The sequence below is a fragment of the Thalassophryne amazonica genome, chromosome 16 (assembly GCF_902500255.1).
Source record: "Thalassophryne amazonica chromosome 16, fThaAma1.1, whole genome shotgun sequence".
NCBI lineage: Eukaryota > Metazoa > Chordata > Actinopteri > Batrachoidiformes > Batrachoididae > Thalassophryne > Thalassophryne amazonica.
Window position 1 is genome coordinate 75,404,036 of NC_047118.1, and position 16,377 is coordinate 75,420,412.

Consider the following 16,377-nt stretch of genomic DNA (forward strand, 5'->3'; position numbering starts at 1 on the left):
CCACCTGGGACTCTGAGGTTCGGGACCGCTTTAATGTGTATCTTTATTTTAATTAATATCTCTTTATAATCTCCATATGCTTCCACTTCTCAATGCCACTTTTCATCTGAGTTTTTGCCCCGTGATGCAATCCTTCTTTTGATTAATAGGATGTCAGTCATGTCAGATTTTGGACAGTTGTCAGTAAAACGCCAAACGAGGATTAGATGAAGGTTGAGGTTGATCCTTAAGACTGGAGACTGAGCTTCCAAAACCAATGGGAACCTGATCCTGTATCCCTCAGTGACTGTCTGTTTGTCTGTCTTCACTGCAGGAGTTTTTCTATGAGATCTCACTGTCAGAGCTGGCCAACAAGATGCTGGAGGTGACCGTGTGGGACTATGACTTGGGTCGATCCAACGACTTCATAGGTGAGAAGTGGACAGCTGATCTGATCTCAGATTTGGGGTTATATGACTCTGAGCCACATTTAGTTTTATGCTACATAAATTCAGTCAACTAAGGTTTTTTTGTTTTTTTTTTAAACAGATTTTACATTAAAATGTAAATAATAGAAATAGAAATATCTTTAAGTTATTCTTTCAGGCTGTGAAGCTGAAAAAATTCCCTGGTACAATAAGCGAAGTGCGCAATGCATCTGCGCATGCGTGGGTCAAACGGGGGCAAAGATTCCGGCTCCCAAACTCACACCACAAACATTGAATTTCGTATACAGTAGCACAACTGGACTGTAAAAGTTAAGGCTTACAGTGATTGTTTCAAAGGCTTTAAGTCTTAAGCAACACATACAATAATGCCAGGTGCGCATTGTGCTGTTTTCAAATGCTCAAACGGAATTTATAGGCTTGAAAGTTGGCTGAAAACACACGATTGCAAAGCTCCGCCGAGTCCACACAAAGACGGAAAGAAGAAGAAATGTGGTCGTAAACCTCTGTTCATTCTACACAATTTCGCCACAGAAAAGAAAGATTCAAGATCAAACTAAAATTGTAAGTTTCTTGCACACATTTATTTTGTCAATATCCGGAAACCGTGCAGAATTATAATGTGATTGATGGCACCATTTTCGTGCATCGGCTTATGACTGTAATGTCGCGCCATGAATGACGTGGCATGTAATATTGTAAAATTGACATGTTCTATAAACAAACTGCATGCATGCACATACGAGTATCATTGTATGTCTATCAACTTATCAAAACAAACGTGACACCAAAGAGGCTATATGTGAGACTCACCATCATTGTCGTCATTATGAAGCCGGCGGAGGAGCAATTTCTCATCCCTGCTTAGCAAATATTCTGCAATATCCACAGTTTCAGTCTCTGGACTTCGTCTAACCATCCATCAGTTGCCTTCAAGGGGTCAGAAATTTATTTGTCTCCAACTATAACAACAAGGACTGGCCATTTTTGACAGCAGCGCGCTCTTCCTCCTTTGTCGGCACTAACGGTACTTTCTGTACAGATGCAGCACACGCAAGCATAACCAGCTCTTTTTTCCATTTCTGTCAACTGCCGTACGTAGTCCTGGTTGTAACAGGCAATCCACGGAGCTTACAAAAACGCTTTAAATCATCAACTTTCCAGCGGTTGAAATGATCCAAATCACAGCACTCTTCGCTGCTTTCTGCTGCCATAGCTTGTGGGTTGGTAGTCGAAAAATTTAGCCTACTCATAATGCACCGCATGGCCTGAGATGCACACTTCGCTTATATATAGCTGTGCTAGCTTTAGCTAGCATAGCATAGCACAACAGTCAATCAACATTTTAAAGGTAATTCTACTTTATACAAGTATAATTTTATACTTTATACAAGTAGTGTTTTGGTTGGCACATATGTAACAAAAACACGTTTCAGAATGATGTCCCACAAAAATACTTGATAGAAAAACATTTCTGTGCCAGTTTTTGGTAGTTAGCTAATTTCAAACATTCAGTTCCAGAATAAAAGCTTGTAAATACAACACAGATAAATGCACTTATTGTGAAGGGCATTCTGAAACAGGAGAGGTTCACGAGCAGCTAAATGCTCGATGTAATAATTCGGTGTTTCGCAGTTGTGAATCTCACGCTGTCTCGCGGCCCGTAACTCACGCGAGAGGTCGGTTTCAGCAGAGTTCCGGTTTCAGGAGCTCAACACTCACAGTGTAATCACATCCGGTGAAGTACGGACAATAAGACAACATCGGGGCACACCTCCTCTAGATAACCCTCTCAACTTGGGAGAACGTGTCATCATCATAATCGCCCGTGAACTCGCTAAATCTGTTGTATGGCTGGGGGGGCCTGGCTGCCTTTTTGTTTCTGTCTTTTGTTTTTCCTTCCAGGTGGCTTGCATTTGGGACTGAGTGGCTGTGTAGCTGAGTTTATCAGGACCTCACCCTGATCACCTGAGGCTGATCACCTGCGGCTCGTCAGGACTCACAGCTGTGGTGCATCTACATGGATTGGAACATGGTGGCATTTAAGACTGGAGTACACAGTGTGTATTTGCCAGAGACTCGACCTTGTGACCAGACGGGTGAGATCGTCATCTCGGGAGCCATCTCATCATCAGTGGATGCAGAGAACGTCCAGGTTTGATGCATGGTCTGTGAAAGAGGAGAGGGTGAGGTCTCACGCTCGTCAGCACACTTCCTGAGGTACGTTAGATTTTGTGACTAACATTTATAGTCAGTAAATGTGGTGTCCCTGATTAGTAATTAAGCCAGGAAGTGTTTGCTGTTTGTGCACCTTTGAGCGTTCTCTCTGTGTGTTGAGTGTGGACTCACATAATGATTCCTTCTTTCACAGACTCGGTTTGTCGCGGCCACCTGGGGGGTGTCGGCGGGGTCCTTGGGTCCGGACCGTTAGCGCTGCTGGGAGCGCACCGCAATCCACCACGCCAGACCGCGCACTTTTATATTTTTCACAGCACTGTTATGTTCATTAAACTCTGTTATCCTTTGTACCGTGCTCTGCTTATTTTATACTGGGTCCTTCAAACGCTGGTCGGTTCTCCGGGCTGCGTCCGACACATAACAGTAGTCTCTGGCCAAACATCACGGACCCAGCGGTAGCAGAGACGGTAACGCGCCGGGAAGGCGGCAGCAGACGTTCAGAAGTTATCCGGATCAGTTGCGGGTGCTCTCCGCCCGGATGGTGCGCGTTGGAGAACCCATTACTGAATACTGATTTGAGCGCTCGTGCAGCCGTGTTCCTGTGTTTGTGCCTTATCCGTGGGTCGTGGTGGAGTGTGACTGGCGACGGCTTCGCGTCGCACTTCGACCGGATAAGAGGTTTGAACGGGAGCTGCAGGAGTGGGTCTGTAATGGGTGAACGCGCACGGCGGAGCTCTGTGGCACGGTTCGCGGTGCTTCCTGTGTTACAGTCGTAGCCCCGTTTCCCCGGGTAATGATAGCTACTGCGTCTGTTGTGTCAGCTCCGGTGTTATTTAGTTAAATCACATTTTTGGTTGTGTGTTACACAGAGCTGCGCACAGAAAGGCAGCATGAGTTTGTTTTCTCAGTTACCTAAGGGGGTGTTTCATTTTTAGCACTTTGGCTCCCTCTTTTGGTGACTGAGTCACATTACCGTCAAGCTCTTAAGTTGGAACAGGTGTGTTCCATTTGTTTGAGCTTGACGGTATAAATCACTTATTAGTTTTGTGTGTGTTCATTTTGTGTGGGTGTTTTTTGAGTTGGTTTTTGTGTGGGGTTTTTATTTGTACACTATTTAGTGTCTGGGGTCGTGACCCTGCAGTTCTGTCTGGAAAAAAAAAAAGGACCCAAGCAACTTTATGTTAGTCTTAGTCTTTCTTTTTATTTCTTTCTGTTTCACCTCCCAGGGTTTGATGGGACGGTCCCCTGGGGGGTCATGGGGGGGTAATTGGGTTGTTTTTTCTTTTTTCTTTTTTTTTGTTTTGTTTTTTGTTATGCCCTCTCTTCTCCTCTGACTCCAGCCGGGTGAGCCGTAGTGTCGGCGTTGCTGGAGTGGTGCAGTTTGGTTATGCTGGGCGTTTCCCAGGTAACCTCTGCACCTGGGGGGGGGGGGGTTTGTTTGTTGTTTCCCTGTTCCACCTCCGGCTTCAGCACGCCTTTAAGCCGTCTGCCATCGGCGTGGCTGAGGTTTGGGGCAGTGGGATATACCCGCAGCTGGTGGCTGGTTTAGAAGTCGGAGGAGTGGCGCTGTTTTGTGCCGTCTGCCATAACCGCTGTTCCACTCCTCCCGGTTGGCTTCTGGGGTATAGTCACGGTTGGTGACACTGGACGTGCTTCCAGTTTCCACTGCGCCAAGGGGGTGGGGTTGGGGTTGTTTTGTTTGTATGTTTTTTTTTCCTCCTTTTGTTTTCCCCCCCAGTTTCCGCCCTCAGGGTTTGACTGTGGTGTCCTCTGGGGGGGAAAGGGCTGTGGGTCCATCTAGCCATAGACGGCCGGGGCTGGGTCCGTTGGTCATGAGGGGAGGCGTCTCCTGGGGTTGATGGAATGGTCCTCTGGGAGGCGCTGGGAGTCCCCGTGGGTGACGTTGGATCCCAGAGGGACCTCGGCTGTGGTTATTACTCCTGGAGCTGGCGGGATGTCCTCTGGGGGGTGTTGGTCCCTACATGTCGTTGGGGGGGGGGGGGGTGTTAGTGTTTTTATTTGTTAGCTTAAGTTTGGTTTTTCTTTTCTCCCCTTCCTGGGGTTTGATGGAACGGGCCTCTGGGGAGGGGGGGGTGTTTTGGTTGTTTGTGTTTGTCTTTTTTGTTTTATGACTAATCAGACTGTGAACATGGTTGGACAAAGGCTGACCGCACAGGTTCAAGAACTCCTGGCCACACCTGTGCTAATTGACTGATAGAAACAAGGGCAAAGATGCAGCCAGAGGAGAAGACATCTACCGTTCTGTTAGATGAAGATTCTGTTGGAAGATGAATGCGGATACGGTTTCCAGCCATGGTCCCTGGAGGGTGTTTCTCCTGGGCCAGGTTTGTGTGGTCGCCGGGAGGCTTCCCGTGAGGGTGGGGTACTGTTGTATGGCTGGGGGGCCTGGCTGCCTTTTTGTTTCTGTCTTTTGTTTTTCCTTCCAGGTGGCTTGCATTTGGGACTGAGTGGCTGTGTAGCTGAGTTTATCAGGACCTCACCCTGATCACCTGAGGCTGATCACCTGCGGCTCGTCAGGACTCACAGCTGTGGTGCATCTACATGGATTGGAACATGGTGGCATTTAAGACTGGAGTACACAGTGTGTATTTGCCAGAGACTCGACCTTGTGACCAGACGGGTGAGATCGTCGTCTCGGGAGCCATCTTATCATCAGTGGATGCAGAGAACGTCCAGGTTTGATGCATGGTCTGTGAAAGAGGAGAGGGTGAGGTCTCACGCTCGTCAGCACACTTCCTGAGGTACGTTAGATTTTGTGACTAACATTTATACAGTCAGTAAATGTGGTGTCCCTCACACCTTATTATATTGAGCTGTATGTTGGTCGTTTAAATCAGCTTCCACTGCAGTGGAGTTTTGTGAACTGGATGTTCCATGCCTGCAGGGTGGGAAGCTGATTAGTAATTAAGCCAGGAAGTGTTTGCTGTTTGTGCACCTTTGAGCGTTCTCTCTGTGTGTTGAGTGTGGACTCACATAATGATTCCTTCTTTCACAGACTCGGTTTGTCGCGGCCACCTGGGGGGTGTCGGCGGGGTCCTTGGGTCCGAACCAGTTCTGGCTCCGGACCGTTAGCGCTGCTGGGAGCGCACCGCAATCCACCACGCCAGACCGCGCACTTTTATATTTTTCACAGCACTGTTATGTTCATTAAACTCTGTTATCCTTTGTACCGTGCTCTGCTTATTTTATACTGGGTCCTTCAAACGCTGGTCGGTTCTCCGGGCTACGTCCAACACATAACAAAATCAACACCATCCATCTTTGTTTACACGCACTGTGAGACAGCGGTACTCTGCTGACACCAGGGTGCATTCTGGGAAGCGCAGGGGGCTTCCAGGGGGATTATGGGAAATGCTGAAGTACCGAATTGAAGAGAGTTCCCAGATTCACAACATTTTCTCCTTCAATCACCATGGCGACCATTTTAAGCATGAAGCAGACCAAATGAGTGCTCTTGCAATGTTGCCAACTTGGCGACTTTCTTGCTAAATCTGGTGACTTTCCAAACCCTCTTGATGACTTATTTTCTCAAAAGCAACTAGCGACAAATCTAGCTACTTTTCCTGGCGTCACTGGAGACTTTTGTGGTGTTTGGCGACTCAAAAGTGAGCAGTAGTGGGTCTCCCCACCTCCGCTGCAGCTGCAAAGCACTAAGCAGAGAGATAGCTACAATCCTCCGCGTTCAAACACGCACGCGCGATGCCTCCATGGCTATTCCCGCATTGAATGTCAAACCTGACTCAGACTACTTACCTCGTTTGCTGCACTGTGACTAATTAGTCTCCAGACTTTGAGAAGCCCTGGCCTTGAGAAGTTATTTTATTTTGAGGAGTGAAAGCCAGTTTTAAAGTAAAAATTAATAAACGAACCAACGATCAAGTTTATTTGTAGTTCTAAATATTATTAAGGTGTGTTTACGCACTTTTTTGTCTCTCTCACAACGTTTTTTTTTTTTTAAACTGTATTTCAACCAATACATTAACAGTAAATGAACAAAGGACTAGGCCACAATAACATTCACACTGGTATCATTATAAGTAGAAAGAGATAGAAAAAAAAAATAAATAAATTGTACAATAACAAAGGTAAAGGGATTCTTTAACATTCTCTTTAAAAAAAATTTGCTTATAGAGCATGAAGGTTTTATGACATTTGGGAAAATCTATAAGGTTAATACTGCTTATATATTGTTCAAAATGTTGATAATGTATTCAGTGGTCTCTCCCAACACATTTTTTTAATCCTACATCTGTTGTGATGTCATAATATGCAAATTAGATGATGACATCATTTATCAACTTCTAGCGACTTTTAGGACAGCCAGTAGTTACTTTTCTTACTGAGGAGTTGGCAAAACTGTGCTCTTCTGGTTTTCTCCTGTGCATCACATGATCACACTCAGACCCTGTTCAGACTGGGGCTGGCAATCCGACTTGAGCTGGATTTAATCCGAATAGGGCAGTGCAGTCTCGTTTGAACCCCTGTGTGATATTGCGGGATTTGACCATTTACGGGGACAGCCGCTCCCATTGCATAATAAAAACACAGCATAACTTCACACGGGAAAATGGTGTGCTGTTTTGTTTTCGGCTGCAGTCACCAAAGCAGTCGTGAAAAGTGGAGGTTTTTTTTGTTTTTGTTCCCAGTGGAGAAGGGAAGATGAGGCAAATGGGAGACGTTGTGTCGGTAAGTGTTAGTTTACACAGCTAACCAGAGAAGCTGTGGTCTCTCGCCTGCACAACCGCCTCAACACGTTAGAGCTCCGGGTCAGAAACAAATCACAACACATGTCCACTTTCCACCGCATCGTCACTTTTTCTTTGCATTTTCACTTTGTTTGCCATTTAATTTGCCCAAAAACTCTGAGAGGGCTGTCCCTGGATGTAGGATTATTGCATCGTATGCGTCATATTTGAACCCTTTAAGCGCCCGACCCTCAAAACGAGACTGCACTCCCCAATAACTTTCAAGCCGGATGGCGATCACACCTGTTTTTCAAATCTGGCTCATCCTACATACGCATCCAAACTCAGTCTGACTCAAGATGAAGGAGATGTGTCTGGAACTGAGGGTGTGGGTGTAAGTGTGTGTGTGTGTGTGTGTGTGTGTGTAGCACAGGTTTGTGACAAGTGGAAGGGAACGCCCCTGGTGGATTTTCTTGGTGAGAAGGCGCCACAGAGAAAGAAGGTTGTTTTCTGTCCTCTCCATTGCAGCCGCACTGAGCATCGCCACAGTGGAGAGGACGCTGTGGTCGCAGTGAGGACGTTTGGCGTCACGATCCCTGAGCTAGCCGAATTGTAGCCACATTTACATTGACAAATCACAGTCAGATCAGTCTGAAATCCGAATAGAGCCGTTCAGTTTCATGGGTAAAAAAAAAAACCTATCCAGCAACTTATTTGGGCTGAATCCAGCTCTAGCCGGATTGCCAACCCCCGTCTTAATGGGTCCTTGTCACTCAAACCCATCCAGGTGTGAGACATTTTGGCCCACAAGGGGTCAGGTCTGAGTTTCACCGAGTGGAACCTTCAGATCAATTCAATTTAACATGTGACAATAACTTTATGATGTCTATCACAGGAGGGGTGTGTCTGAGCGCTCACTCCCAGGGTGACACTCTCCGCCACTGGACTGAGTGCCTGAAGAACAGAGGTCAGAGGATCGAGCGGTGGCACATCCTGACCAATGAACTGCCACGAACCTTCAGCCATGATTAAAGCACTGCATCATCTCCACCGACTCGGCAGATTGTCAGGGATCGTGTCAGAGGCCCACACAGGTTATGGACATATGCAACGTCACCACGGTAACAAGCAGTAAAGGGTATTATAATCAGAGTCACAGTGAAGGCTGAAGAGCAAAGTGAAGCATGGTACTGTGCCTTCATGAGCCATCAGAACCATCACACATCTCATTAGAACCATCAACCGACCAGTCAGAACAACCACACATCCACTCAGAACAATACACGTCCCCTCAAAAGTCAGAACCATCAGAGGACTAATCAGAACACTTCTCATCAAAACCAACAAAGACCAGCCAGAAGAACCACACATCGACTCTGAACTAAGACACATCCACTCAAAAGTCAGAACCATCAGAAGACTACTCAGAACCATCACACATCACATCAGAACCATCAACAGACCAGCCAGAAGAACCACACACCCACTCAGAACCAACAAATATAAACTTATAACCAACACACATCCACTCAAAAGTCAGAACAATCAGTGGATTAGTCAGAACCATCACACATCACATCCGAACCATCAACAGACCAGTCAGAAGAACCACTCAGAACCAAAGCACATCCACTCAGAACCAACACACCTCTACTCAAAAGTCAAAACTATCAGAGGACTAGTCAGAACCATCACACATCCCATGAGAATCTTTAAAAAGACCAGTCAGAAGAACCACACATCCACTCAGAGCCAACCACACCCACTCAAAAGTCAGAACCATCAGCAGATTAGTCAGAACCATCACACATCCCATCAGAACCATCAACAGACAAGCCAGAAGAAACACACACCCACTCAGAACCATCAACAGACCAGCCAGAAGAACCACACACCCACTCAGAACCAACACACATCCACTCAGAATCAACACACATCCACTCAAAAGTCAGAACCATCAGCGGATTAGTCAGAACCATCACACATCCCATCAGAATCTTTAAAAGACCAGTCAGAAGAACCACACATCCATTCAGAACCAACACACATCCACTCAAAGGTCAGAACCATCAGCAGATTAGTCAGAACCATCACACATCCCATCAGAACCATCAACAGACCAGCCAGAAGAACCACACACCCACTCAGGACCATCAACAGACCAGCCAGAAGAACCACACACCCACTCAGGACCATCAACAGACCAGCCAGAGGAACCACACACCCACTCAGAACCATCAACAGACCAGTCAGAAGAACCACACACCCACTCAGAACCAACACACATCCACTCAGAATCAACACACATCCATTCAAAAGTCAGAGTCATCAGCGGATTAGTCAGAACCATCACAGACTGCATCAGAACCATCAACAGACCAGTCAGAAGAACCATACATCCACTCAGAACTAACACATATATCCACTCAAAAGTCAGAACCATTAGCAGACTAGTCAGAACCATCACACATCCCATCAGAATCTTTAAAAGACCAGTCAGAAGAACAACACATCCACTCAGAACCAACACATATCCACTCAAAAGTCAGAGCCATCAGGGGATTAGTCAGAACCATCACAGATTGCATCAGAACCATCAACAGGCCAGTCAGAAGAACCATACATCCACTCAGAACTAACACATATATCCACTCAAAAGTCAGAACCATTAGCAGACTACTCAGAACCATCACACATCCCATCAGAATCTTTAAAAGACCAGTCAGAAGAACAACACATCTACTCAGAACCAACACATATCCACTCAAAAGTCAGAACCATCAGCGGATTAGTCAGAACCATCATACATCACATCAGAATTGTTAACAGACCAGTCATAAGAACAACACATCCATTCAGAACCAACACACATCCACTCAGAACCAATACACATCCACTCAAAAATCAGAACCATGAGCAGACTAGTCAGAACCATCACACATTCAGTCAGAACCATCATCGCACCAGTCAGAACCATCGCACATCCCATCAGAGCCATCACACATCCAGTCAGAATCATCAGCAAAATAGTCAGAACTATTACACATCTAGTCAGAACCATCAGCAGTCCAGTCAAAACAATCACACTTCCTGGGAATGAACCCCATCATAAAAACCTACACAAAAGGACTAAGGCTTCAAGTGCCCTACCTCAATATATTCTACATCTTTCTGCCTCTTCCCCTTTGTCCAGATACACTCCCAGATTTAATGGTTTCTAATTAAGACCAAACCAAATATTTTCACCACATTTGATAATCACCTTATTCATTTTTGACTCAACTTAGTCAACTTATTAGTTGGCTATGTACCACAGGCTTTTAAGGTGGCAGTAATTAAACCATTACTTAAAAAGCCATCACTTGACCCAGCTATCTTAGCTAATTATAGACCAATCTCCAACCTTCCTTTTCTCTCAAAAATTCTTGAAAGGGTAGTTGTAAAACAGCTAACTGATCATCTGCACAGGAATGGTCTATTTGAAGAGTTTCAGTCAGGTTTTAGAATTCATCATAGTACAGAAACAGCATTAGTGAAGGTTACAAATGATCTTCTTATGGCCTCAGACAGTGGACTCATCTCTGTGCTTGTTCTGTTAGACCTCAGTGCTGCTTTTGATACTGTTGACCATAAAATTTTATTACAGAGATTAGAGCATGCCAAAGGTATTAAAGGCACTGCGCTGCAGTGGTTTGAATCATATTTATCTAATAGATTACAATTTGTTCATGTAAATGGGGAATCTTCTTCACAGACTAAGGTTAATTATGGAGTTCCACAAGGTTCTGTGCTAGGACCAATTTTATTCACTTTATACATGTTTCCCTTAGGCAGTATTATTAGACGGCATTGCTTAAATTTTCATTGTTACGCAGATGATACCCAGCTTTATCTATCCATGAAGCCAGAGGACACACACCAATTAGCTAAATTGCAGGATTGTCTTACAGACATAAAGACATGGATGACCTCTAATTTCCTGCTTTTAAACTCAGATAAAACTGAAGTTATTGTACTTGGCCCCACAAATCTTAGAAACATGGTGTCTAACCAGATCCTTACTCTGGATGGCATTACCCTGACCTCTAGTAATACTGTGAGAAATCTTGGAGTCATTTTTGATCAGGATATGTCATTCAAAGCGCATATTAAACAAATATGTAGGACTGCTTTTTTGCATTTGCGCAATATCTCTAAAATTAGAAAGGTCTTGTCTCAGAGTGATGCTGAAAAAGTAATTCATGCATTTATTTCCTCTAGGCTGGACTATTGTAATTCATTATTATCAGGTTGTCCTAAAAGTTCCCTGAAAAGCCTTCAGTTAATTCAAAATGCTGCAGCTAGAGTACTGACAGGGACTAGAAGGAGAGAGCATATCTCACCCATATTGGCCTCTCTTCATTGGCTTCCTGTTAATTCTAGAATAGAATTTAAAATTCTTCTTCTTACTTATAAGGTTTTGAATAATCAGGTCCCATCTTATCTTAGGGACCTCATAGTACCATATCACCCCAATAGAGCACTTCGCTCTCAGACTGCAGGCTTACTTGTAGTTCCTAGGGTTTGTAAGAGTAGAATGGGAGGCAGAGCCTTCAGCTTTCAGGCTCCTCTCCTGTGGAACCAGCTCCCAATTCAGATCAGGGAGACAGACACCCTCTCTACTTTTAAGATTAGGCTTAAAACTTTCCTTTTTGCTAAAGCTTATAGTTAGGGCTGGATCAGGTGACCCTGAACCATCCCTTAGTTATGCTGCTATAGACTTAGACTGCTGGGGGGTTCCCATGATGCACTGAGTGTTTCTTTCTCTTTTTGCTCTGTATGCACCACTCTGCATTTAATCATTAGTGATTGATCTCTGCTCCCCTCCACAGTATGTCTTTTTCCTGGTTCTCTCCCTCAGCCTCAACCAGTCCCAGCAGAAGACTGCCCCTCCCTGAGCCTGGTTCTGCTGGAGGTTTCTTCCTGTTAAAACAGAGTTTTTCCTTCCCACTGTTGCCAAGTGCTTGCTCACAGGGGGTCGTTTTGATCGTTGGGGTTTTTCCGTAATTATTGTATGGCTTTGCCTTACAATATAAGGTGCCTTGGGGCAACTATTTGTTGTGATTTGGCGCTATATAAATAAAACTGATTTGATTTGATCTGAACTTTCAAAAACCTCTATTGGTGAGATGACTTTCACGATGATAGAAATGTCATCTAATGTCATTTAAAAAGCACTCTGGATCCTGTTTCCACGGAGACGTAACATTCAAGCAGTGTTCTAATAAGTCAATATTTTCGTGACAATAAAAGCTGCTTTGCAGAGTCACATTTTCTGAAAAAATATGAATAATGACAGAAAAGTAGAAACATCAGGATTATTATCGCTAAAATTCACAACATGATCACAAATCAGTTTGTTGTTTTTCCCATTCGTTATGCTAAAAAAAATCCAATAAAATAAGACCATAGTTTCCTTTGCAGAAGTAAAGATGAGCTGGAATCATGCTTCACATTACGATCTACAGTGCACAGTGCACAGTGTAAATGCATCTGAGGCTTGTCCAACTACTTTTCGCTACTTACAGGGCGAGCAGCGTGAGTGCAAAGGGGTTGGATTTAAGCTTTCATTACTGATGGCTGTATTTTGGTCATAGCATGAAATAAACCAAGACTGTCATCTAGCAGTACCCCCAAGCTGGAGTGCGCAAGGCACATAGGAGACAGCTATCAAGGAAGCAAACTCAAGTTGGTTTCTAAAGAGTTAACAAATCTGCACTAAGACAGCAAACAAAGACAACGGACACCAAAAGCTCCCTAAGGTGAAGCAGTGAGGTAAAGCTTTTTTCCATTAGTGTTCCATTAGTGTTTAGTTTTGTTTAATGGTTGTATTCACTCAGATGTAACTTACCTATGCGGGTGAATCTGAGTGTTAAATACCACAAATGTACTGCACTGGACTTCAGACCAAGCTTTTACTTTTACAATTGCTTTCTGTTTCCATGCAATACCAACACACCTGCACTGCGTCCAGCCACACCTCCTTTTCCTTCTCATAACAGAAGGTTTCCGGTTCAAGACCACCCTTCTCCTTGTAATGTTGTGTCAAGAAGGGCATAAAACTTGATCCATACTGGAACTTCTGTGGCGACCCAGAGCAAAAAGTGAGAAGGTGAAAGAGGTTACTGCCATGTATTTAAACGTGGGTGCTGGGCATGAAAACCACATCAGGTTGAGGATGGCAGTGACAGTTCTTGATTTATTTAAATTAACACATTAAAAAGCCTACAAAAAATGTTTTCAGATGTCACCTTTCTTACTTTGGCAAAATGTTTTACTGATAAAGTATTTAAAACACTCATGAAAAAAAAAACACTGCTCACTAATCTCAACATCATCTACATTTAATTAAAATGTAAAACACTAAACAATAGATTAATAATAAGCGTAAATACCAAAAACAATAATTAAAGCATCACTTTTACAAACAGAAGTTGCACCGTGAGGCCTGGTGGTGGCAGCATCATGAAATAACTGCAGAAAGTAATTTTGTGAAGAAGAAGAAGAATATGAAAAAAAAAAAAATATATATATATATATATATATATATATATATATATATATATATATATATATATATATATATATATATATATATACACTCAACAAAAATATAAACGCAACACTTTTGGTTTTGCCCATTTTGGGCAGTCTAAGGCACACCTGTGCACTAATCATGGTGTCTAATCAGCATCTTGATATGGCACACCTGTGAGGTGGGATGGATTATCTCAGCAAAGGAGAAGTGCTCATTATCACAGATTTAGACTGGTTTGTGAACAATATTTGAGGGAAATGGTGATATTGTGTATGTGGAAAAAGTTTTAGATCTTTCAGTTCATCTCATACAAAATGGGAGCAAAACCAAAAGTGTTGCATTTATATTATATATATATATATATATATATATATATATATATATATATATATATATATATATATATATATATATATATATACGGTGAAGAAAATAAGTATTTGAACACCCTGCGATTTTGCAAGTTCTCCCACTTAGAAATCATGGAGGGGTCTGAAATTTTCATCTTAGGTGCATGTCCACTGTGAGAGACATCATCTAAAAAAAAAAAAAAAAAAAAAAAAATTTGGAAATCACAATGTATGATTTTTTATCATTTATTTGTATGTTACTGCTGCAAATAAGTATTTGAACACCTGTGAAAATCAATATTAATATTTGGTACAGTAGCCTTTGTTTGCAATTACAGAGGTCAAACGTTTCCTGTAGTATTTCACCAGGTTTACACACACTGCAGCAGGGATTTTGGTCCACTCCTCCATACAGATCTTCTCTAGATCTTTCAGGTTTGGAGTTTCAGCTCCCTCCAAAGATTTTCTATTGAGTTCAGGTCTGGAGACTGGCCAGGCCACTCCAGGACCTTGAAATGCTTCTAACAGAGCCCCTCCTTAGTTGCCCTGGCTGTGTGTTTGGGGTCATTGTCATGCTGGAAGACCCAGCCATGACCCATCTTCAATGCTCTTACTGAGGGAAGGAGGTTGTTTGCCAAAATCTCACAATACATGACCCCATCCATCCTCCCTTCAATACAGTGCAGTCGTCCTGTCCCCTTTGCAGAAGAGCACCCCCAAAGTATGATGTTTCCACCCCCATGCTTCACGGTTGGGATGGTTTTCTTGGGGTTGTTCTCATCCTCTAAACATGGTAAGTGGAGTTGTTTCCAAAAAACTCTATTCTGGTCTCATCTGACCACATGACCTTCTCCCATGCCTCCTCTGGATCATCCAGATGGTCACTGGTGAACTTCAAACAGGCCTGGACATGTGGTGGTTTGAGCAGGGGGACATTGCTGCCCTGCAGGATTTTAAACCATGACAGCATCATGTGTTACTAATGTAATCTTTGTGACTGTGGTCCCAGCTCTCTTCAGGTCATTGACCAGGTCCTCCTGTATAGTTCTGAGCTTTCTCAGAATCATCCTTACCCCACAAAGTGAGATCTTGCATGGAATCCCAGACCGAGGGAGATTGACAGTCATTTTGTGTTTCTTCCACTTTCTAAGAAATAATCATAACAGTTGTCTTCTACCAAGCTGCTTGCCTGTTGTCCTGTAGTCCATCCCAGCCTTGTGCAGGTCTACAGTTTTGTCCCTGGTGTCCTTAGCTCTTTGGTTTTGGCTATGGTGGACAGGTTGGAGTGTGATTGATTGAGTGTGTGAACAGGTGTCTTTTATACAGGTAACAAGTTCAAACAGGTGCAATTAATACAGGTAAAGAGTGCAGAATAAGAGGGCTTCTTAAAGAAAAATTAACAGGTCTGTGTGAGCCAGAATTCTTGCTGGTTGATAGGGGATCAAATACTTATTTGCAGCAGTAACATACAAATAAATTATTAAAAAATCATACATTGTGATTTCCGGATTTTTTTTTTTTTTTAGATGATGTCTCTCACAGTGGACATGTACCTGAGATGAAAATTTCAGACCTCTGCATGATTTCTAAGTGGGAGAACTTGCAAAATCGCAGGGTGTTCAAATACTTATTTTCCTCACTATATATATATATATATATATATATATATATATATATATATATATATATACATACATATTCTACTGCGTAGTTTGAATGGGACAAGAACTCATTTTTACTTGGTGAAACCCCCCACACACACACACCCTTGACCACTATAATAAGCACGGTACTCATTGGGAGACACTAAAATACCTCGCATCTTGTGTCAACATGACCGTATTCAGTTTTCTAAAAGACCCTTGGGGGTGCGCCACAACCAGACAAATGTTAAAAGATAAAAAATATAAAGGTGTGTACTTGCACAGCTGCTGATGGAGTGTAGCATTTCTCTGAAGACTGAATTTGGTGCAAACATTTCATATTAACAAAGAATATGCAATGAAAAACAGTACTGATGGTGAAATGACATTTAAGTGTTGAAGTCTTGACACGTCAAGCCTACCAGCCAACTGCTTCACTAAACACTTTATTATTTCAAGCCTCATTTAACAGCTTATTACAGACTATTGACATCTCCT

General features: G+C 43.3%; 1 protein-coding gene across 1 annotated transcript in view; it reads left to right on the forward strand.

Annotated features, from left to right (window-relative positions):
• Positions 1-8,437, forward strand: part of doc2a (double C2-like domains, alpha) — a 221,177-nt gene extending 212,740 nt beyond the window's left edge. Inside the window, exons 10-11 of the mRNA XM_034189703.1 lie at positions 314-410; positions 8,205-8,437. Of these exons, the coding sequence (XP_034045594.1) occupies positions 314-410; positions 8,205-8,341 (234 nt within the window). The 3' untranslated portion in view covers positions 8,342-8,437. The remainder of the gene's footprint in view (positions 1-313; positions 411-8,204) is intronic.
• The last annotated feature ends 7,940 nt before the right edge of the window (positions 8,438-16,377 follow it).